Source organism: Opisthorchis viverrini (genome assembly GCF_000715545.1).
Source record: "Opisthorchis viverrini unplaced genomic scaffold opera_v5_124, whole genome shotgun sequence".
Classification (NCBI taxonomy): Eukaryota; Metazoa; Platyhelminthes; class Trematoda; order Opisthorchiida; family Opisthorchiidae; genus Opisthorchis; species Opisthorchis viverrini.
The window spans coordinates 1,355,706-1,378,304 of NW_008751781.1; the positions used below are offsets into that span (position 1 = coordinate 1,355,706).

Consider the following 22,599-nt stretch of genomic DNA (forward strand, 5'->3'; position numbering starts at 1 on the left):
CTGAGGAAAATACCGTTACTACACTTCCAAGCTAGCTTTCCCCCAAAAACAACAACGAAAGGTTCACAACGCGCACTGACGCCCAAAACCAGGTAAAAACACGTGCTGCGCGTGTACTCGGTGATAACATTCTGGAACTTCTGACGCTTTCTGGACGCGGCATTGGCAATCGCAACCGGCATTTGGCAGATACCAGATCATGATAGGCTGTTGGATTCAGGCTTCCGACCAACTAGAGATCACCTTGATGCTGGACTGGTAAAATGGCTGACTTCCGGTCAATCGCGTGCGGGCTAGGCTTCTTGGCCGTAGTAGCGCCTAACTGCGAGCAGTAGAACTGTATATGTGCGGAATTCGGCCTAACACAGTGTGGGACTGGTAGTTCTTGTGTCATAACTGACTTTTGACCGTTATTCTCTGCAACCAGATCCGGTGGAAAAAATCATCTAAGTTATCCTGATTGTGATAGAGGAAGGCAATTTGTTCGGAATGTACCAGTCTAAAAGTCCTCATCAATAGCCATGCGTATCACCTAAGTGTCGAATAAACGGCGCATAAATCAACATTTGAAGTCCAAAATTCAGATCCCAACTGAAGGACATATTGTGTAACCGGGTCACATGTACCAGGATAGAGACAGTGTATGGACCAGGTCATTTTGTATATAAGGACCTAGCCTAAACCATCTGATCAACAAAGCCTCAATGTTCGTGAAGAGAGCGTCTCCCAGTTGTTCTGCGATTGTAAAGATTGGAACAAGTATCATTCCAGTGACGCAACCTTCATGGCTGGGGTTTGGTGAAAGATTCGTGACTCCGCTGCATCGTAGAATAGCGGTTATCGTACTGATTCCAACTTGGGAGGCCTGTTCTTTTACCCACGCCTTAGGTCTCCCATTTCTCCCTAAACAGACTGCACCTCAACCGCAGGCTAAGTTAGCACAGTTTGACATCGAGGCCAAGTTCTGAGATGTTTTGACTAAAGGTGATGACATATTTCTGGTTTTCAGCAATTGGTTCTTCTGAGTAGTTTACAGAATCCATGGTGGTATGGCAGAGTCCACAGGGCCGGTTTTCGCTGCTATCCAGACTCACGCAGATCCGAAGTTAGAAAGAGGCCGGTCGGGACTTGTGTACTTGGGATATTAGACAGCGTATACACCAGTATCGGCACTGACAATAGGACTGTGACACTTAGCAGACGGGGCGGTAGGAACCATGGGTCTGGCTTCAGGGCATGTTAGTTCGGATACAGTATAAATACCAACATAGGAAGAGTAGTAAACCGTAACACTTTGAAACACTGTATGTGGCAGTTATAACAGTCATTGTGGAGGTCTCTATGGGGCAACCGGGATAATAGGTTTGTACCTTAAACGAACGAAACGGTATGCAGAAAGAGAGGAGGATGGCAAAGTTCCGTAAAAGCCATCATTATGTCAGGCGGAAACAAACGAACGTTCACGAGTGAATGTAAACTTATCGAACAGACCGAACGGTTATAGAGAAAGGGTTGTCAACAGGCACATAGGGCGTCGCAAAACGTCATGGTTCCAAGTGTGCATCATATGGCGTACTGTGGTATGTACAGTTTCTGTGAGCTGCTTTACGGTCTAACACAGAGACACGAACCAACAGAGAATCATATGTAGATTGGAACGACCCTGAACGGGTCCTAGGTGGGACAACCTGGGACACATGCTAAGTGTAGTGATCTTGGTCACATGTCTCATGCTCTGGTGGGTAGCGGCGTGCAGTCCGTCCTGACCGTCCTTAATCGATACCAGGCAAGAACAACTTTCCTCTCCGGGGGCATTCAGTCACAAAGACAACAAACGTAAGCAGTTGCGTACCTAAAGCTGGTAGCCATGAGTGCGGGACGTGAGCGAGCAGTGAACTGTCGGTTATATGAACCACCGATCGGGCAACATAAGAGAATGGGGATGACAGTTTGTTGTAAAAACATGGGGAGTTCAGACGACTTCGTGGTAGTTTTCAATTAATACTTCGCCGTGTAAGCGAACTCATTCGATACTGAAAGCTGAGGAGCACTGCAAAGCTTTCTTGACCATATCGGGAATCATCAGCGTTGCGCATCGCATGGTATTCCATGAGGGAGTTTGGAGCCCGGAACTTCCTGACTGCTCGGTCACTAGCGACTGAGCAACAGCGTGTATAGGACCGCGTACTGGACAAAGCGCCACTCGTCCTTCAATCATGGGACCCTCATCACGTGGTCATGCATTGATCAGCTTTTTGAGTGACGACTTCTCAGACCGAGATGGGTCATGGTAAGAGCGCGAATTTATTGAACATAAGGTCCGTGGTTCGAACCCGACCTCTGCCTCTCGACTTCCCCTGTCTAGGCTTGGGTAACCTGGCAGTATCCCAGCCCTCGTGCTTGTTTCTGGTGGCACGGCGTTTAGGCACCGGAAGGGTGCTACAGCTGAACGACTTCTCAGGATAAACTCACTCATTCTTCCTCTGGGCTACTGCTTCTGTTGAAGTTATATGGGAACTTTCAATTAACATTTCGTCTTGTCGCTAAAGCCAAGAAGCACTGCATGGGTGTTTCATCCTTATTGGGAATTATCAGCAGTGTGCATCTCACGAAACTGCAATTGGGAGTTTGGAACCCGCGACCCCTGCGTTAATGGTTGGAGCACTTAGCGATAGCCTGAAGTAACGTAAGTTTCGGTCATTTTGATTCCTATAATGAATCGGCATCCCACATTTGCACGACCTGGCTCGGTTGGCGATATTTATTCTTGTGCACTACGCTCTTTTCCACCTGTTCGTCCATCTGGGAATCCCATTTTCCCATATTCGTCAGGGGGATTAAAGCTTTCATAATTGACTTACGTTGGCCTTACCAGGTAGAATGATATGCGTTACTGACTGACTCTAGATCACATCAGATGGTGGCACTAGTTAGTCTCAATCCAAATCGGTGCTACTGATCAACTCTGTAAGGTCCTCCGATGCTGGTCTTCAGTCTTCAAGAGGGGGATACTGACTGTCCAAATTCTTTACAAGTTCTGTACAAATAACGGTATTTATCACCTGATATGAGGAGTCTTGTTGATGCTCCATTTCGGGATCCTACAGGGGCAAATCGTTTTCCCCTAGAAAACTTGTGGGGGTGCCGAAAAGCTAAACACAATGGGCACTTTCGTCTTTCTTGACAACATTTCAGGTGTGTGTATGTGTAGAGGAATCGAACACGTGACACCGTGGTCAATAGTTTCAGCCTCCAACCCTCCAGACTACGCGACCACCGACCAGCCGGTGGATCTTATTTGAGGTGTGATTAGCTGTTAATTTATAATCATTAAATTATTTGAATGATTCGAAGTCTAGTTAGATTGAGCATTGTACCAGCTGGGGGACTCCTTTAGTGTCTTTAGATAACCCCCAATTAGTTCGTCGAAATAGAAACACACAAAATCCTCTCTTGCTCAAGTTCATTCAGCCTTGACAGCTGTGCGTGATGGGTTATTGGACCGTTTACAATGCAACACACCGTAGTGGGATAAAACATGGCTCCACTTCTACACGATCCGTTCAGACCATTCTGAAATGAGGGTTTTGCTTCTGTCGTGGTATTCCCTGTGACCCAAACGCGCACTTGCAAGGTTTCAGTGCTTGATTAAGCTACTGTCGAGATTGTCGTTTATTTTATCAGTACCTCATTGTCGCACTTTATAGATCGATGAGTTGCTGTGATATTCAGGGTCTGATTACTCTTGTACCAATCCGCCTAACGTGCGGTATTATTGCTCATGTATTCCTAGCCTTGAGTTAAGCTCATACTTTCTGAACTGTTTACTGTGTGGACTACCTGCATTTAAAATTAGAGCACAACAAGAACAGGATGATGTCTGAATTTGTTGGTTTCCGGATCAATTCACTGAGGTCTAATCTGGGCATCACGTATTATCCATATGACCCCCAGTCGTGCTTAGCTCGCTGTTTTGAAGTAAATTATATATTCAGTTAGATCACCCTGATCCATTGCTTTTTCACAGTGAATCACCACTGACCTAGAAACTGTCCAGCGTACAGCTTCACAGTGACCTGAACCATCTGAGTTTAGTTGGTCATGTTTTGGTCAAATCTTCGCCTGTCTTATGAACCGACTGTGGTGGTATAGGATCGCAGTTTTGAAGCTGCCTGTGGTACAAACAACGACACCAGTATGCGGTATCTTATTTTATGCGGTTTAAACGCGGATTCTTGTGGATGTGTGCATGTGACCAGCTGAGCCTTCATAGGCGCCTGTACATGGTCATTGTAATGATGGTAATGCCTCAGCTCAGTTCTCAGTCTAGACCTTCCAAGCTAACGTTTTCAGTAAAAGAACCACACGTCATTCGTAAAACACCCAAAACCAGGTCAAAATCACAACATACATGGCTTTGTATTTCAAATGTATGAGTAGACAAATTTCTGGACGCGGTATTAGCAGCCGGCTTTCGACGGTTACTGCATCATGATTGTCTATTGGGTTCACACCTTTAGCCAATCAGAGCTCGCTTTGATACTGGATAGGCAAGTAATCCGATCTTCTGGCCAGTCGCCTCTTGACTGTAGCAGCGCCCAACTGGGAGCGGTAAAACGATTTGGATGCGGGATTCCGCCTAATTGTCAGAGACGTAGATTTACAATGCGTTTCGTGTCTATAATCACCTAAGGATCTGGAGTTTCTAAAGGCACGGTCACAAGTATCCAGTTTTGTTAGGTGTCTATACGCTACCTGCTTCAGGTAGCAAAACTGTCTGGAGCATAAGAACGCTTTCGCAGTTGGTGGATTGCGCTTCTCGGAAGTCCTCGTCCTCCATTGGCAATACGAAAGTGAGCCCGGACCAAACGAATAAGGATGATTTCCTTGGCTACACTTCAGAAGGTGTAGTGTGGGCATTCTCTATCTGACCAGTTAGAAACATCAATGGTTCGGTTGTATCTTGCTCCAGTTCTTATTGGAAGTTGACTCTCAACGTGGCTGCCCGGCGAATTTATGGAACGTAGTGATCTACATGTCCACTGTACAATTAGCTGCCGTCACCTCTTGACAAGGCTCGTTGCTTTCGTTTTTGGTGCCGTGGGGATATTTTACACACCATCTACTATTTCTTTGTGGGTAAGGCTCGAAGCTACTGACCGGGAGCTATATGGTTCCAACTCCGTCATCTCGACTGCCCCTGTCGAGGCTTGGGCAACCTAGCAGAATATTCTTCCTTTGAGTTACACGGTAACTATACACCGAAAAGGTGCCACAACTGATTAGAGGAATTCCTTATGACCGATTGCCCGTCTCCACAAGTATCTGTGCCTGCGTTGGAAAGTGCGTCTCATTCGCACGGATTAGCGGCAAATCTAGATTTCGCTGACTACTTTTTCTTTCAGATTTGCTGTGATCTAAAATGCGTACAGGCCTTGACCTATTCATGTAAGCCTTAAATTTTTTCACCGTACAATGTTCTCGTCACATTCAGAACTTGGGGCTGGTAGATGTAATTTGCTGCTTCTCCTGCTGTTCAGTTGAAGGGCGTACGTTCTTGTGGTTTTAGTTCAGGTCCAAATCTGTCAAGGTGGGTGCCATTAAACCGTCGGGTAGGTCACGAGCCTGGGTTTATTGAGGTGATGAAGTGATTGGATGACCGTAGCATGCACAATGCCCTTCAACCTGACCAGATCTTTTCACCCATTGCTGTCCACTACAGCAGAATAAAAAATACCGAAACAGTTTATCGGATTCGCGACAACTGGCGGTGGTGGAAAAATGAATGTTTCTGGGAGAGAATCCTTCACATGCGTTACCGCAAACGTGGTTCAGAGGAGCAGATTTTAGTAATCCCTCATTGTGAAGATATCATTCGGTGCTAAATTATTTGCTGTTAGCCGAATTGTTTATCCGGTTACCTCTTATGTCGCTGTGTTCATTGGACCTGACGATGTGTGTGACATTTCGTTATATATGAAGAAGTATCTCACTTTGACCGATTTTCTCCTGGAGAAGGTTAAGTCGGCTCCAAGTATACTCAGAACCACTGCTACGTATGAAGCACCATCCTTGATAAAGTCCAATCACAGGGCTAGAGAATTTCCACTGTTGTTCGACGCCTTAAACCGTTTGGGTCTCAGTAGTTTAACGTCATTCCAAGGATATGGAAAGCCTAGTTTTTAATCGTCCCCTGGCGCGACACCCACAACAGGCAGAGCTATGAAAATTGAGAATCTGGTTTATAGTCACTAACTAGGCCTGTTTTCCATTGTCTCACCATACCAACTGCAACAGATCCACACAGTAATGTGCTCCTTGTCCTCTTGGGTGTACTGCCCTCCCGGGAAGGATCTTCGGCCGAATATGGGAAACTCCATTGTGATTTTACAGAAAATTTACTGTTGCTTGTGCAGAATACTTTATGGCTTTTACCATGCTTTCTCTGACAATCTGTGCCAAACTAGGTTACTTATTTGGTACTAGTGACCTTGGACCCTAGATAATTTGATACTCTATTTCTGAACAAGACAATTGCAGGCTTGATAGAGCAAAGTTGGGTAGGATACATTCACTGTGATGTGGTCGAAATCCCTTACACAGAACATAGAAAGCTATCGTTCCATGACGTCATCCACATGCTTTTCCGCTTTACTTAGTGGATCGAGGGGTCGTGGGTCTTCAGTTTGTAGACCACCCGAAGTGATCATAACTAATTCGTTTCCAAGAGAATCTTGCAGCAGCCTGTACAAATATCGATGATTTCCTCCAATCGCCAAGTTTGTATACCGATAAATTAAAATCAGCCAGAAACAACTGAATGGTTTTCAGTGACCCTACGAGAAGTGTGCTCTACCGGGAAAAAACGACTTATCGAGTTCCTAATGCGTCAAAAACACGTATTCATTAAAATCCAATATTTAGTGGAGTCAACAGCTTTCTTTCTAAATTTCGCAACAGACCCCGATTGTTCTCTATCTAGAATATCAATCTCTTTCCGAGTAATCGCCAGTCTGATGTTTATAAAGCGGTTTGTTCGCTGGCCACATTGATCAGTTACACGAGTATTTATCTTTATGTACAGTAGTTCCCCCAGTCTAGAGAAAGCTATAAAAGTTTGTGGCAAAGCTATTGCGTCTGGCCTCTTTTCGGACGAATCACACACTGAATCATGCATGATAACAAATACCCTCAGTGTGTCGAAATAGTGGTGGCTCGGGTGCGTTTACCGGTGGTTTTGTCAGATGGTTCTTGATCTGTTATATCCGAAAAACCAATGGTATGAGACATACGCTTGAGCAGTCCACCTGTTTTCTGGATGGTCAACACGAAGAAGTACACTAGGCTCGAGTTTCGCCCCTACTAGAACTCATCAGCAGTGAATATCCTCGGCCGTACCGGGCTGGATTCTCGACATGTGAGGCTCGAATAATTGTGCCAAGACACGGGAAGTGCCGGTTTAGGGAAGTTGACGAGAAGGATTAGTAAGGAACGGAAATTTAGGCCAGTATATCCTTCAGGTGATACTCAAGCGAGGCTGATCACCAGGGACACTTGCTGTATCACTGGTTGTGTGGTAAACGGTTTCTGGTGCAAATCAATTACTGCTTTCTTTCTACTGAAATTTCTCCTGTGCTATGGGATTGTATGGTCAGCATTATCAGTACCACAGCTAAGACCGACGTGGAACCACTTGGAGTGATCTACGCAGGGTAGAGAATGGATAACTTTGTGCTACACCTAGGCGACAGCGATCCGGGATATCTTGCAGCCGGGCCATCCTTCTCTGGGAGAAAATCGCCGTGAAGTAAGGTAGAAAGTAGTCATCCGATAGGTCATGACTCCTAGAACAAGGTTTTTATATTTCTTCAGCGCCATCGCGTGCCTGCCTGACAACCCTCTTGTTGAGGTTAAGGTGTGTGCTCCAAACTACCAAGGTTCCTACATTGTTGATTGCAACATCAAAGTCCTGTGGATTTGCGAAATTCGCCATGCACTGAAAAGACTGCCTTCTATAGAAGGCTTTCCACAAGTTTGAGCTTTTCGCGAAAAAAAGAGATCAGTGCATCCTTACATTGCTTTGATTTCACTTTGCTTGTCTTTTCAGAATCTCCACGGCCCCCAGAATCCATTGTGAATGTTCAGTTAATCTTGGGCCAGCAAGGTTATCAGGCCTTACAACCAAAGTTCGAACAGGCACTAGCACATCACTGCTCGGAAAAAAGTACCCACCGAACAGACTCTTCACCGACCACTCCGAAAAAGCAATGGACGGCCAAATCTTGGTTGTACAACATCCTACTTCCCAAACTAAATGACATCCTCAGCCGAATACCGCGGCAACCGAACAAGGTGACAGGATCCGTGTACAATCATACAGATTTGTTGGAAACGTTTGTCAGTGTAAGTCTTACTTTATTTGGGGTTTCTTGGCTGGACCGAGCAATTTCGTGTCTTTGGTCCACTTGTGTCTCAATATGGGATCGGTCGTTTTCGGGAAAGTTATGCTCTCCCTGAAGAGGGTCCACTACGGAAATGCACCCATTTTGGCCTCTCCTGAGGAATCTTCAGTGGACAACTCGTCTTTGACCCAACTTCAGTGAACCGGGTTGCTGAAAGGCTATGGGACCTTACAGATTCTCTGACTGAATCTCATTGCCAGTATAGTTCAACTGAAATTGATTTTCGGCTCTCACCTGAACTTGTTGTTATCGCTTTGAAGCTAACTTCATCGCTTCTTTGTGATGGGCTGTTTCACTTAAATCTTGTCAGCTTACATCTCATTTTTTTCCAAAACGAACGCAACAGAGTTACCTGTATATGGATTCCGTGATTGAAGGATGATCGACCCCATATCCTAGCTAATTGCGTGCTGATCACACTGTTTATCAGTCACTTGTGGTTTCTCGGCCGGAAGGCTGCGGGTTCGACAGATTCGCACTGCTGATATTTCCCAACAAGGATAAAGCAGCTTTACAGCTCTTCTAGGCTTTTCAGCATAGATTGGTGCGAATTGCAGGACGAATTCTCTATCAGAATTCCCAGATCTCCTTACACTTACTAGGCTGACTAGATTCCAAACATTGGAAGTTGTGTACGAACCGTTTTGTTTTCCATGACCCACATGATGTGAATTCAACCCTGATATAAACGAATTTCCCATGAATTTTCATTAGGACTGAGAAATCCGTAACCTCTCCTGGATGCTAAAGTAACTGCCCGGGTAACAAAGCCATGGATAAGGGTGGCCGTCTCGGAGCGATTGGACCTTACTGTAGTGTGAAGGTTTGTGTGCCTCCGCGAGCCATTGAACTATACTGGGGAGGTGGGGATGTCCGTGCAACACTCATAGAGTCTCATATCAGGTTGGTCGGTGATCAGAGATCTGACTAATACAGTTTCTTGGCCCCTTAGTTTTGGGCTTGAACATGTGTGGCGACTGGTTCTTCAAAATGGTAATGCACTTGCATTTCCCGCCAAACACCGCTGCCTTGTGGTCAGGCTTTTGAACCAAAGGCTTTGTTCAAGGACCCTAATCGTACTCCTCTCCTAGTGTGGACGCCCTGACAGTATCCCAGCCCATATGCAACCATGACACTTACAAATAACAATACTCTCATACCACCGGCTGTTATGCCATGTTATGCTATTGATGATGATGAAGGGTGGTTCCTCTATCGACTTGAAATCCTATGCTTGCCCCGGACTCCTTGAGTTGTTTGTTTTTGTTTTTTGTTGTTTCAAGTTTGAAGTAAGGATTGTAGTTGCGCGTGGGGTGACCGAAAAGACGCCCGTGAATTGGACGAGAACTGCCAACCTCCCGCTTACCGGAAGGATTTTCTTTTAAATTAGCTACCGAGGGCGCTTGCAACTTTTGGGTGTTTCACACTGAAGCCCTTCCGGATTTGGGCAGTACCAGCGGCTAGATCATTGGGAGTTGCTCACCTAACTTTCTGTTGACACTGACTGTCATCATCCTTTAGGCGCAGTTATGACAGAAAGCAAGTGTCCTCGGTATTCCAGTTCGTAGGCTATCTGTCTGATAAGCAGGAAGTGCATCGTTCAGTGTCAACTCACATTCAACTTGAGATAGCTCAGTGGTCAAGGCGCAAACTTACTGACCGTAATGTTCGTGGTCAAGCCAAACCCCGGCCTACTGACCACTGCTGTCTAGGCGGATGAAACCTGGTGGTATCCTAATACTCTTGATTCCTTCGGGTGACATGGCAGCTACGCACTGAATGCGTGTCACACTTTACCAAGCGCGAAATACTGTCATTATTTAGGTCGCATCTTATTCTCCGCACCTGTGCATCAGAGGAAAGTCGAATTTTTCATTCAGCTATTTCCTTTAACTTCCAGTGCCTCCCCTTACATGTCCCTTCTAAGCACTTCAACAGCATAAACGAAGGGAACTAAATGTTTCTTGCCCTAACATAGTATGTTGACCTTTGTAGGAAGAGTCCCATTCGGGAGCATTGAAGTGAGAGAAAATCCTTAGCCCAAAAGATATGAATTTCACAAGGAGCTAGGCATGCATCTGTTCGTCTATCTGTTCTGTGTCCTGGAATTTCACAATAATATCATACCTACTCACTGATTATGAGAGACCTTCCTCATGGGGGCCCTTCTTCAAAAACACGACTTCGTTTCGAACTCAGAATGTTTGGTTTCAAAAGATGTGTGCAATTTCAGCTGTCTCTAAATCAAATTAGGAAAGTTATCGCTGAAAATTAACGCCGTTCATGACAGACCGTAAATCAGAGGGTTTATTGAGAGGTACACCTGTGATTCCAAACTTGATAGGCACATTGTTGTCTTACATGAACCCCATACTTTACATGATCGCGTTCATTGAATAGAAACCATTTATCTCCCACGGAGACAGGCTGACTATCAGTGTTGCTGGCGGTTTTCTGTCGACTGCGCCTTCAAATCATTAGAGAGATTGGTTTGATTGTCTTGCATCCAAGCCGAATAATATTGCTGCTTCTGAAGCTTGGTTTTTGTCTCGTGGCATGTTGGAGTTGTCCCTCTGCTATCTGTGGGATATGGTCCACTCCGAATGTGTCCCACTCCTCTCCCTAAACAAGACTGTAAATCTATCACTGATGACATCCAAGATCCTTTCATCAAAAAGTCTTTGACTGGTGTTACGACCGTGGTTGGTACCGCACATTAATGATAACTGCGTCTTGGTGAAACATACTTGACGCATCTGTCACCTGTCCACGATGTAGATGGAATCGTTTAATTTACCCACATGAGCATTCCAGTCGACTGACGGTAAATTTCACCAAGATATCCGGTTGACCACACCCTCTAGGCCGTCCAAAAAATCCTGTAGTCGGCGAAATCCGTCCGAAATGTGGGTGCATAGACAGCAATCATAGTTCATTCATGTTTGGTACCTTTCAATCGAGCTACCGCAATTCCGGGCAAGACTGAGCTGTACCACATGAATGTAATGGAGCACGGTTGTTCAAGACAAAGGTGACATCAAAAAATGTCTACACTGCTGTAATGAGACCAACGCTAAGCTCATCGCTGTGACGGGGATTTCATGTGGTGCCTGAGCGGTAGTCTGGTCTCCGGCTAGAATATACTATGTAACCATTTAATCCTAACAGCTAGACTCACAACTCGTCAATCTACCATTTGGGGTTTCACTTTCCTATTGGCCTACAGCACCACTACGGTGAACATTTCGCTCACCCATGGGGTACACCTGCTCAATCGAATAGTGACCTCACTGTGTGCCTTGCCGTGTGCCGTTTCCTGGTCACTTTTGGCGCGGACCTGGGAATGGATGGTATCCAAAAATTGCTGGCTGTTCCCTTGCAGAATGCACTGATGAATCGATCGGAACTGGGTAGTGAGTGTCGGTTTGTTCTCACTCTTCTGTATTATCGCGCTTCTCTCTAATGGAGATTTCCGAGTTCTGTTGATTTCTTCACTACGTCTTTGGTGTGGGGAAAAGTTTTTTACTGGATTTTATGAATACTTCGTCCTCCCGTCTGCTTCCGAAATGAATTTTTCGCTGGAACTTCGTGGAAAATCTGTCCATCTGTAGTTGTGGACTATTTGAACAGGGATAATAGCCGTAGCGCTATGCCAAAATAGTAAGGGGTTCGGACCGCCTACCCATCGTTGGATGACACGCGGTTCCGTTTCACAGCTTGAGATAGCACAGTGTACGTAGCGCCAACATACGAACCGAAGGGCTCATGGTTCGAACTCTGCTTCATAGATCACTTGGTGTGGTACATGAGGGTTTTGTTTTAAATAAGCAGAGGACAGCTGGAGTAGTGAACAACAATCGGAACTATTGTTTTCAACTGAAGCTGGCGCGGACTTTGAATAAGTCAATTAACTTTCCTCCTATTGTATTCCACTCATTGTGTAACGGCTCTGGTGCTTACAAATTAGGTGTCAGCGTTCTTAGCATTGTCGCAGCCTCAATTCAAGCGCCGTTTACCTTCTATCCTGACGTCTTTGTTCCTAATCGATCAGTCACTCAGACTACCTTTCATGACCGTCAAGTGTCATTTCTGTGACCTCACCATATCAAAATCACTTCTGTCCTGGTGCCCGCAGCAAAATACTCCTATATTAATAAGAAAGGCCAGTCATGTTCATTAGTAGCGTCACTGTGAATGCCTACTGGTAGAGTAAGAGTTCAACTTCTTGTAAGCTAATCGGTCTTGACTCGAACTCATCACTTGCCATGAGGTTTATCCTCTCATTCCGTCCATTAACTGACAAGCGCTTGGGAGAGTCCACCCATCAGCTTGTCGGAAAATTTGCAATCTCCCTCTGTATTTCAAATTTCCACGTGATTGTGCTGATGGCGTAGTCGCTGCTGTGGCCATGCTCCCATTTGTCTGATTTAATTATTTCGTACTACTGTTTGTTTGTCAGTAGCAGATTCTGTAAGTGTCTGCGTCCACTGAGTGCGGTGTTATGAGGCTGGCGCTCGCTTTTTACTGGCTGATAAATCGATTGAGTTCCCGCTCAAATTTTTTCCAATCCTCTTTTCAGATTTTGAATATGACCAGCAAGCCCTTCAAACTGGACTTTTGGCCGGGTACTGCTGTCTATTGTCTTCTGTCAAAGCGGTAGGTTCAATCCTGATGAAAAGGTTGTGCTCGCGATGTAGTGACTGATGCGATTGATCTGAGCCGGACTACTTCAGTCCGAAAGAAATTGGCCTTAGACAATATAGGCCGTCTAGACAGTAGTAGGTTAATTTATCTGCCCGCTCTCCAAATACTAGTTGTATGGCCATTTAGTGTGAACAGTTCTTTCAAGTAATCGTCTTTTGATCTCTGTCTGTGGTGCTTAGGAGGAAGTCACAAGCGCATGCCTCATTTTCGCTCCTCAGACACGAATAGCAATTGACGAGTAAACACGCGAGTTGATGGATAAACACATGGTGGAGTGCGGACGCACATATCCGGATTCTACTATGCGGCGTTGATTGGGCAAAATGCACACGCAGACAACGTTTGCGTCACACGGTCCAGTTAAAGACAAAATTTATACAGTAGCACATTCAGTTGAAGAATATTGTAAACCATAGATTCAGTTAAGTCAGTTGAAAACCAAATTGATATGTAAATGAATATTTGTCGGAACGCTAACACCTCTTTAATCCGTCACAATACACGAGCTTCGTGGAACTAGGTGGGGTTGCTGCAATTTACAGTTATACGCTTTTCTTTCCACTGCTGAAAACCCACAAAAAATTGCACTACTACCATTAAATGCTCCTAATGTGGAATTGCTTGTTGTACTTCAGATTTCATCTTATTGACAGTACTCTACAGGATAACCGTTTTGCGGAGCTACAAGCTCATTTACAGACCAAGATCCCGGTAACGTGAGATTCGAATTAATCCCTCCCATGTGATATTCTTCAAGTCTCTCAATTTGTAACTGACTGCACAGCTTAACTTATTTGGGGCCACTCTTATCTGATTAGCTAAAAAAAAGAGTGTGACTGGCGGTTGACTGCCGTATCGTTTTCATCAACCCCGTTAAGTGTATCGTACTACGGCGAACCGTTCTAGTTTGCTAGAATCATTTCCTTCAAAAGGTGACTTCATGTTGATGCGTTACGTTCTGAGTGAGATTACTGTAAATCAACAAGTGCTTAAAATACACAACTTCTTGATTAGCAGGCACCTTGCATTGGAAAGCAATGGCAATCTGATTGGTGCGTGTAGCTACTACATAAATATACCGGAATTTTCCTTCGATATTCTCCTCAACGGTGAATGTCCCTCTACTGGCTTTTTGGCCAAATTCCCAATAAATTCACTTCGAGGATTCCTGTAGCAACAGGGGAAAAAAGCTATCTTCGATTCACTGGTCACACGTTCCTCCTATTGAAATCATACAAATAACATAATTGATTTATTGGGATACATTCGTTAGAAAACAAATGTATTTATTTACTCTAGAGCAGCCGTTCTTCAGCAGTCTCATCAGCGATCACTGTACCCGCCGACTTTTACTGTAGTCCACTAGCATTTGCCTGGTGTTTTCACCACCAATCAGGTTTGTTAGCTCCTGTTCCGTATTTGTTCTGGGACAGCACTCTCCGGACCTTGAATGAGATGCTTTTATAGAATCTTGTTCTTCACTATATATTTTCCACAGCCTTTTTTTACAATGCCGTTTAGTTACTTGCTTATCAAATGAATTTTTCAAAGTGCTTTTTTTATTCTGTTTTTAGAAAACCCTGACGCACAAAGTTCGCATGCTTATCACGAATGCCATATTTTTACACACTCGGGAATTTTACCCACTGGATCCCATTCGCCTAACCATATGGGCTTTATGGTGAGTCCAGGATTCCAACATGTGATATCTCCATTTGTTCCTTGGAGCTGTTTCCTTAAGGAACACCCCCATTTTCATCCAACAATGTTTCCATAGTTTTCTGTCTGTTTCGGAAGTTTTCACGTCATCACTGCTCAGACGATACTAGTGTAGGGACTACCGAGCCATTACAACGACATATCGACGTTAAGTTACTTGGATATAGTCATCATCATCATCATCATCATCATCAACAACAACAACAGCATGACATCAGTGTTCAACACCGATGCTTCACTGCCGTACAACCATGATTTATTTGAAAACCTCATTGTGAAAAAAAGAATGAGGGAAGACGGGGAAGTGACCAATTTCTAGCTTACTACAATTATTCCGAGGTGCCTACGCCTTCAGACATTCAAGCAATCCGGATAGAAGCTGACAGCAAGAACGTCATTGACGTCGGTTGACAACCATATCTTGCAGCGTCTCTAATCAGGCACAGTGGGGATCACGCGGTCCCCGTCCGTAACGAAAGCAGAAAGCTGGGTAAAGATGGGAGAAAGGTGGGAAAAATGGTAATCGAAGGATGCTTGGCTTTTGTACACATATGCCATGACAACTCTCTTGACGACGACGGATGGTATTCCTGCACTAGTGAGGTGAACTAACTCTCACGATTCAGCTTTATTCTCTACACAGCTGTTGTGCGATGGCTGGTTTTCTGCACCATTCCACCTTTAACTGCATTTGGGTTAATGGCATTGTTTTTGCCTATTGTCACTGAATTCGTTCTCACTAGGGACAGTAACTACCACCCGATCCATCGTACATTCTTTTCTGATTCTTTCCTCATACACTAACCACCAGCCAAGCGTCCCCGACCCAGCATCGACACATCAGTAACCTTTAGCCACGCTAGGACACGTTTTGCTGGGCAGTGAGATCACATAACCATGTTTTCTTTTTCGATTCTGCTGGCTTCTCTTCTACACTGACTTGATATATAACTGTTCAGTTCGACCCACACCCAGAGAGGAGATAATTTTTGAAACTCCTTATTGGTTCTCACACCAATAGCCAATCAATGAGCAAAGCAACAATCTTATTCTCCCGCAGTTCCAGTTATCATTTTAGCCGTTGAGATTAAAATGATATGCATGTTCTGAGTATTTACTCGGTTAATTCTTGGATATTCACCCAGTGGACAGCAGCCTCCTATCGAACAACGGTACCTGGTGCTACACTTTTAACTCACCAGTTTCGAACGTGTTGCTGTGACACGGTGCAATCAGCTGACTCCTACTATGTTATGAGAGTATCGCCAACTAGATGCTTGAAGTTGGCATGATAACGATTCAGCCGTAACACTCTCCTGGTTCCTAGCCATGCCACTGGAAGGTGGCACAAGGTCTGGGATACTATCAAGTTGCCCAAACCTAGATGGAGCAGTTGGGATGTCAAGGTTGGGTTCCAACCACGGTCAGTACCTTCGCCTTTTAATCACTGAGCTATCCCGAATTCTGAAGGCACGAGTTACCTTTCTTCTGCCATTGTGCTTCCTCCTAGCAAAGCGTGTATTGAAAAACCCCATCAGGGTGGCCTTGGACCGGCTTCAGTCTGAAACAAAAATCCCTTCATGAGTTGCTTTGATGTTTGAATGATCATACGGCTTTTTGGCTTGTCGACATCGACTTCCGATCGCTAAGGTACATATAAATTAGGAGTTTGATGCCGCTACTTATGATGGCGAAATTAAAACAGGTAAGAAACGAAAAATTATTTTTAACAATGCTATTCAGTCAAACGAATGTCTCCTGTATTTCTATTTGAGGCTTACGTATCAAACAAGAGATATTCAAATTTCCAAGATACAAACCCGTTTGAGAGCTGTTATGTATTTTGTTCAAAACCGTCTCTGAAGGCCTGTTGATTGCGCACTTTTTCCAAGATCCGATGCTCCTTTGTCGGGTCCTGTATATTTCCTCGAACAGAACCAACCGCTTCTCCCCAGAGGACGTCTGACAGCCCTTTTCTCCATCTAGGACTATGTCCCGAGGTTACCACAGATTGTTTATTTTAATTCCCTTGAGGATAATTAATCATTACGTTTACGATGTGAAGCATCGGTGTTGAACACTGATGTGCTGTCGATGATGATGATGATGACGATGTCATTCACGGTACTCAAACAGTTTAGCATGGATTTTTCATCCAGCCATAAACTGTATCGTGCAACTTTCGTTGATGTCCTTTCTGAAGGGTAGTCAGACAACATCTCTTAACTCTCGTTTGTGGTATTATTTTCATTATCATTTTATTTATTTATTATATTCGGGTGTTCAAGCGCCAGCTCGAATATCGTCTTCTGTTTTCAGTCTCACGGTGGATTTGGAATACGCCCTTACAGAGTTGATTCTACCGGCGTTACGACCTTGTATCGGCTGCGCGGACAGCATGGTTCGTCGAGCGGCAGCTACTTTACTACATTCAGTCATCGAAGCATTACGTTTTATCCAGCACTCCCAATCCGACTGTGTCTGTCTGTCCCAGACTGCTCCTCGGCAAGCACTGATCGACCAGCTGTGTTCAATGGTGAGCCAATTGGCCCGCGATGATATGACTGGACAACGGAAGCGGATCAATCCAGATGAGGCCGACTGGAGCGTACTGGCAGTCGCTCTTGGACCCCTTCACAGTCTACTTTCCTGGTGTCTTTATCTCAGCAATTCTCTTCCCCGAAAAACGTTTTCAAACGGGATCTACGTCGATCAGACGGCGACATCTGACAGTTCATCTTCAAGTGGCAAGGACTTGTACGAATCAGAAGAACAGGTTAGATGCTCTCTGTGCTCCGCTATCAGTACTCCTATTTTCTGTGATATATGGTGTAGGTCAGGACCTGTTCAACTGGGAGAACTCCACGACCCATATGTTTGAACTTGTTATGAAAAGATGTTATCTCTCTGGCGCTACCCAACGATACGCCCTATCACGTTTACAGATGGTCTGTTAGATTCAGACGATTTAGGTTATCGTTCCTTACCAATCGAGTCGCATTTTCAGACTATGATAAACCTAAAATCACTAGTAGGCCTGATTGTATTCAGATCAAACGGATCGTGTTTTTAGGACCATGTTTTTCCACCGGTAAATGTGACGTACTTTTTTCTTTTTCCGTTACTGCACCAAAATATCCCTGATTGCAGTTGTTCGAATTAATCCGTATGCAGTTCAGTCTGGTTGTTGGTCTCATCGATACCAGTGCCCAACAATCAGATCCCGCCTCAGATACAGAATCGGATTACAGTTCCCAAAGGCTTCTGATCTCCCAGCAGCGGTTCTGGCTCATTCTTACTGGTGCTTTGTTGTCCCTGGCCGATCGTCTACTGCCAAGTTGTCCGAATGCTTTCCGAGACGAAGGTTAGTCGAATTTTTCTGTCAACGCATCTTAAGCCTCTCTCTGTTACAACGTTCTGTCCGACTGTCGATCGCTTCTAGTTACAGAACTGTGCTGAAACAGTTGATGAGGTTTTGGCTTTTGTTTCAATTTCTTCAGTCGTCTGCGTAACAGTAACCGTAACAAAAGGGTGCGGAACAGTCTCACACTAGTATCGAGATAGGCGAACGATCCGGGTCCGTCGCTTTTCACCTGTTTGTCTACTGTGATACTGATCTCTAACTATTCTTCACCCGCTCTAATGTTTTCATCCGTTTTCTCATTATTCAGACGACTGTTAAAGGTTACATATATGTTGGCATTTTTCACAGACTCATTTCTCCACATTTCGTCCTTGTTTGCAGCAACACGGACGCAAAGGTTTATCATGTTTTACTATGTTAATTCGGCTCTATCCAGCTGTCTAACGCAGTCAACTACCTTACCAACAGCCTTACCAGGTTGAGCACCCTTCTCGATGCTTTACTTGACTGTAATTTGCCATTAAAAGTCTTATTGTACCTGGTTACTGGTAAAGTGTAAAAATAACCACTGCATGAAAACCTTCCAAGCAAGTGTTCGACTTACTGCTGAACTGGACCTAACTGGACCTAATAACAAGCCCCGATTTCACGTGACGAATGCTCATGGAAGACAAACCGAACGCACGTGACCTTGATAAAGGAAATTTTGATGTGAAATTTTTCTGACAAGGATACCGGCTGAATTCAGGCTAACCGGAGTATGGGGATCTCCGACTCTCGCTTGGTAATCACTAGCATGTTTTTGACCCGGACAACGCCGCTACTAAATGGTCTACAATCGAGGTGAACAGCCTCACGGCTTGACAAGAGAACCCACACTGACATGGCTTTGATCGATCAGGTGAAATATTTAGTGCTCTGTTGTAGAAACGCTCCAGGACAAAGTAATAATCGTTCCCCGTAATACCGTTTCAATGTCTAGCTGTCGTACCACCCGGGGAAAGAACGAGGGCTGAAATACCGCCAGGTTGTCCAAGCCAAGATAGGAGCGGTCGATATGCCGCGTTTGGGTCCGAACCACTGACCATCCGGTCAGTAGGTCCGAGCCGTAACCAGGGCTGAAATCCAGGTTGTCCAAGCCAAGATAGGAGCGGTCGATATGCCGCGTTTGGGTCCGAACCACTGACCATCCGGTCAGTAGGTCCGAGCCGTAACCACTGAACAATCTCTCTAGATGTTGGAACAACCGAAACTAGATATGGCTACCACCAGAGACAGGAAGTTGGGATATTGGAGCAAAGCATGCTGATTCACGCCTCCCACATCCCCAGGGATTGTCTTGCGTTTCGCCGCGCTAACTGGCTGAATTCCCGTGAGGCAGACTAGCTTGGTGAATGTTTAGCTGTGTGGGCCTCTATGGATCCCAAACTGAATGGAGGTGGTCGCACGTTCGGCAAAAGTATTGGAAAGTGATTTATGCGGAATAGGTAGTAATCATCTCTCTATAATCCGGTAGTATAGTTTCGTCGTACTTGGCAGCGTATTTGTATCAGTTGATCAAAGTGAATTTCTTATAACTGGAGAGTTTGATTAACGATTGAGTTTGTCATTTTATGAAAAAGTCAACGAACCGGAGCTACCAATGGTTCGGCAAGTTACCAGCATTCACTTCCATCCACTGGGTATCGTGTATGCTGGAAAACACATGGCTGATTACATGTGTTACACATGTAAGGTCCAACTGTGAATGATCACTGTCATCGCAGTTTTGTGATCAGTTTAAAACTGTACAGCCCGCAGCACAAAATTGTCTCTCTCCATGGTGGTCTACGGCGCAACAGCGTGACGAACGGAATTACTAATAAAACGGACTGCGATTGGTTTTGACCGCAAAACACATTAGCACCTAATTCGAAAGAGGACTAGCGCAAAGGCTAATAGAATTTCGACCAAATCATGAAGCAATTTCTAACAGACCGCCACAGGCAGATACCCTCTAATGGATCATTGATGTGTTCCAAAAGAGTTAAATTCACTATCGAGTGATTCTTGATAATTCTCACTTTGTGTCTCAGTTTGTTGTCAGAGTGTTCAACGTCAATCTGTTCCCTTGTGGTAGCAGAGTTTACCGTTGCTCTAAGGGTAATTTCACCCGCCTGTCTGTTTCGGAACCAAACAACCACATTTTCCAGTTCTTTACCATTGTGTGCGCCATTTACTCGCGCCCTCATTTGAGCCATTCAGATTTCCTTATCGAATTAGACTCTCCACTCACTCTGAATTGAAATCCCGGCCTGGTAATGTGAGGAGGTTCGATAATTTTCAATCGAAATTTCGTTCTGTAGGTATGCTGAAAAAACCGAGTGACACTGCGCTGTACTCTTTCATCCTTACTGGAATTCATCAGCAGTTCGTCTCACACCATTTGTTCAAAATTACCAAATCTAACACTACAGTCAATTAATAAGTAACTCAGATGAAAAACAACTTCAAAAGGCGAGTGAACTTTCCTTGTGGGGAGCCGTCACTGGATCATCCAGTTAATATGTGGTCGTGTGATGTGGCTCCCGTGGATGGCGCCATATCCTGTTTAAGTACGAGCTGATCACCCTGCGTTTGGCCAGACGCTCGTGGCCGAGATCGCGGGTTTGAAACCCCATACTGGATTTTTGTGTGTTGCTCACCACTACTGATTCCCACTAAGGATGAAACAGCTGTACAGTGCTTCTCGGCTTTTCGGTATAGACTGGCCTACAGTTTACCGCAGTTATAATCAGCGCTAGAATAGTGCTATTTCATGTATATCATGGCTTGTAGCTCTCCACGCATGGCCAGCCAGTCGATAGCAGTCTTTCAGTGATATGCAGAGCAATCGTTTACTCCGATCGTCACACGAGATGTGACTGCCACTTCCTACGTAAACTTTCACTTTGGCTTCTGAACCGATAGGTGTTTTCGTATCTTTCGACTCAAGCCCAGTTGTCTCATTCAAGTATTTAGTTGTCTTGTTTGCACACCGAATGGCATCTCGTGTGGAGCATGCAAACAGCGTATGGCGCTACATTGTGCTAGGTAATGAAGCATTGATATGTTCTAGTAAAGAGGATCTCCGTAGTCTTGTCATTGACGTACCGTTGATGTAGTATGACGTTTAAGCCAGTGTGTTTTAGTCATTGCGGACCTAAGCTCTTTACTGGCAATAAAATGCACTTCTCTTGAAACAGAACTCTTCCATAATTCAGTTCAACTGTAGTGGTTCATCGGTGTGATTTTGCTGATAACCTTTAGATAACCTTCGGACGAGTGACTTCCATCCCATATACTGGGTTTGAGGAAATCCCACTTTTCTATCTGTCAGGCGTCGGGTAGCTGTTCATTTGGGCTTTACTGATCTCTGTTAAGTCTTCAGGATTATTGACATTCTTCACTTGGTTGAAACAGATGCGTTGACAAGTGAAATCAATATGATCCACTGGTTCAGCACTCACCCATGTCTACGTGTTTTAACGTTACACTTGCACATACATGCTTTGTCACAATTGAAAAGGTTCTTTGTTAGCAACTATGGGTATTACACACTCTGGTAAGCCTGGAATTGTTGTGTACCGACTGAGATAGGTTTCGTTCTGATTGCACGTTTGCAAAAACGCAATGAGCAGTTTATGTCACGTTAACCTTACATGATTTCTCCCCAAGGTTATCTTGAGAAATACATTTTTTTGGATACAAGTAGCAAGGTATGCGTGATCTCGAGGACAACTTACCCGTCTCTGTGTGCCACTCATTTTCACAAATATATTTACTTTCTACAATTTTCACTATGATAAACCTTCCTTGGAGCAGGCCCCAAGCTAGTCCGACTCACACACAACTCTTCAGTCGCATAGGTGGGAGGAAGAGGAAGACAACTAACATACCAATTGGCCAAAGCAATAATTACAATAAATCATTCACTGAAAGGTTGCTGAATATCCCGTAACCCTACCTTTCTTCGGTCCAGCTTCATTAAGTTTTTATCCGTTTGGGAACTGTGTAATATCCCGTAGAAGTATCCAAACCCCCCGGTGTGTTAGGATTGGGGGGACAAATCCGACTGCTATCCTTATTTGAATAGGAGGATACGCAAGTATTTCTTTGGGATCCTCTAGGCTTAATACGATTAAAGACTGGACCTTTCCGTGGTGTGACGGTTTGCGTACCTCAGCGATCCATTGAGCTATACTGGAGAGTGTCCCGCGACACTCAGTGTCTCTCACACCAGGTTGGTCAATGGTTAGAGGTCTGACGAACACAGTCTCCTGGCCCTCCAGGTTGGGGGTTGGAACATGTGGCGACTTGTTCCGTAGAAAT

The 22,599-nt window shown here is 44.8% G+C and overlaps 1 protein-coding gene across 1 annotated transcript in view; it reads left to right on the forward strand.

The window, feature by feature from the left end:
• T265_06192 (hypothetical protein) overlaps positions 1-22,599 on the forward strand; it is a gene marked incomplete at both ends in the record, with an annotated part of 67,450 nt that overhangs the window by 38,458 nt on the left and 6,393 nt on the right. The window contains 6 exons of the mRNA XM_009171393.1: positions 8,108-8,403; positions 11,689-11,875; positions 13,042-13,118; positions 14,741-14,847; positions 17,205-17,661; positions 18,036-18,249. Coding sequence (XP_009169657.1) covers positions 8,108-8,403; positions 11,689-11,875; positions 13,042-13,118; positions 14,741-14,847; positions 17,205-17,661; positions 18,036-18,249 — 1,338 coding nt within the window. The remainder of the gene's footprint in view (positions 1-8,107; positions 8,404-11,688; positions 11,876-13,041; positions 13,119-14,740; positions 14,848-17,204; positions 17,662-18,035; positions 18,250-22,599) is intronic.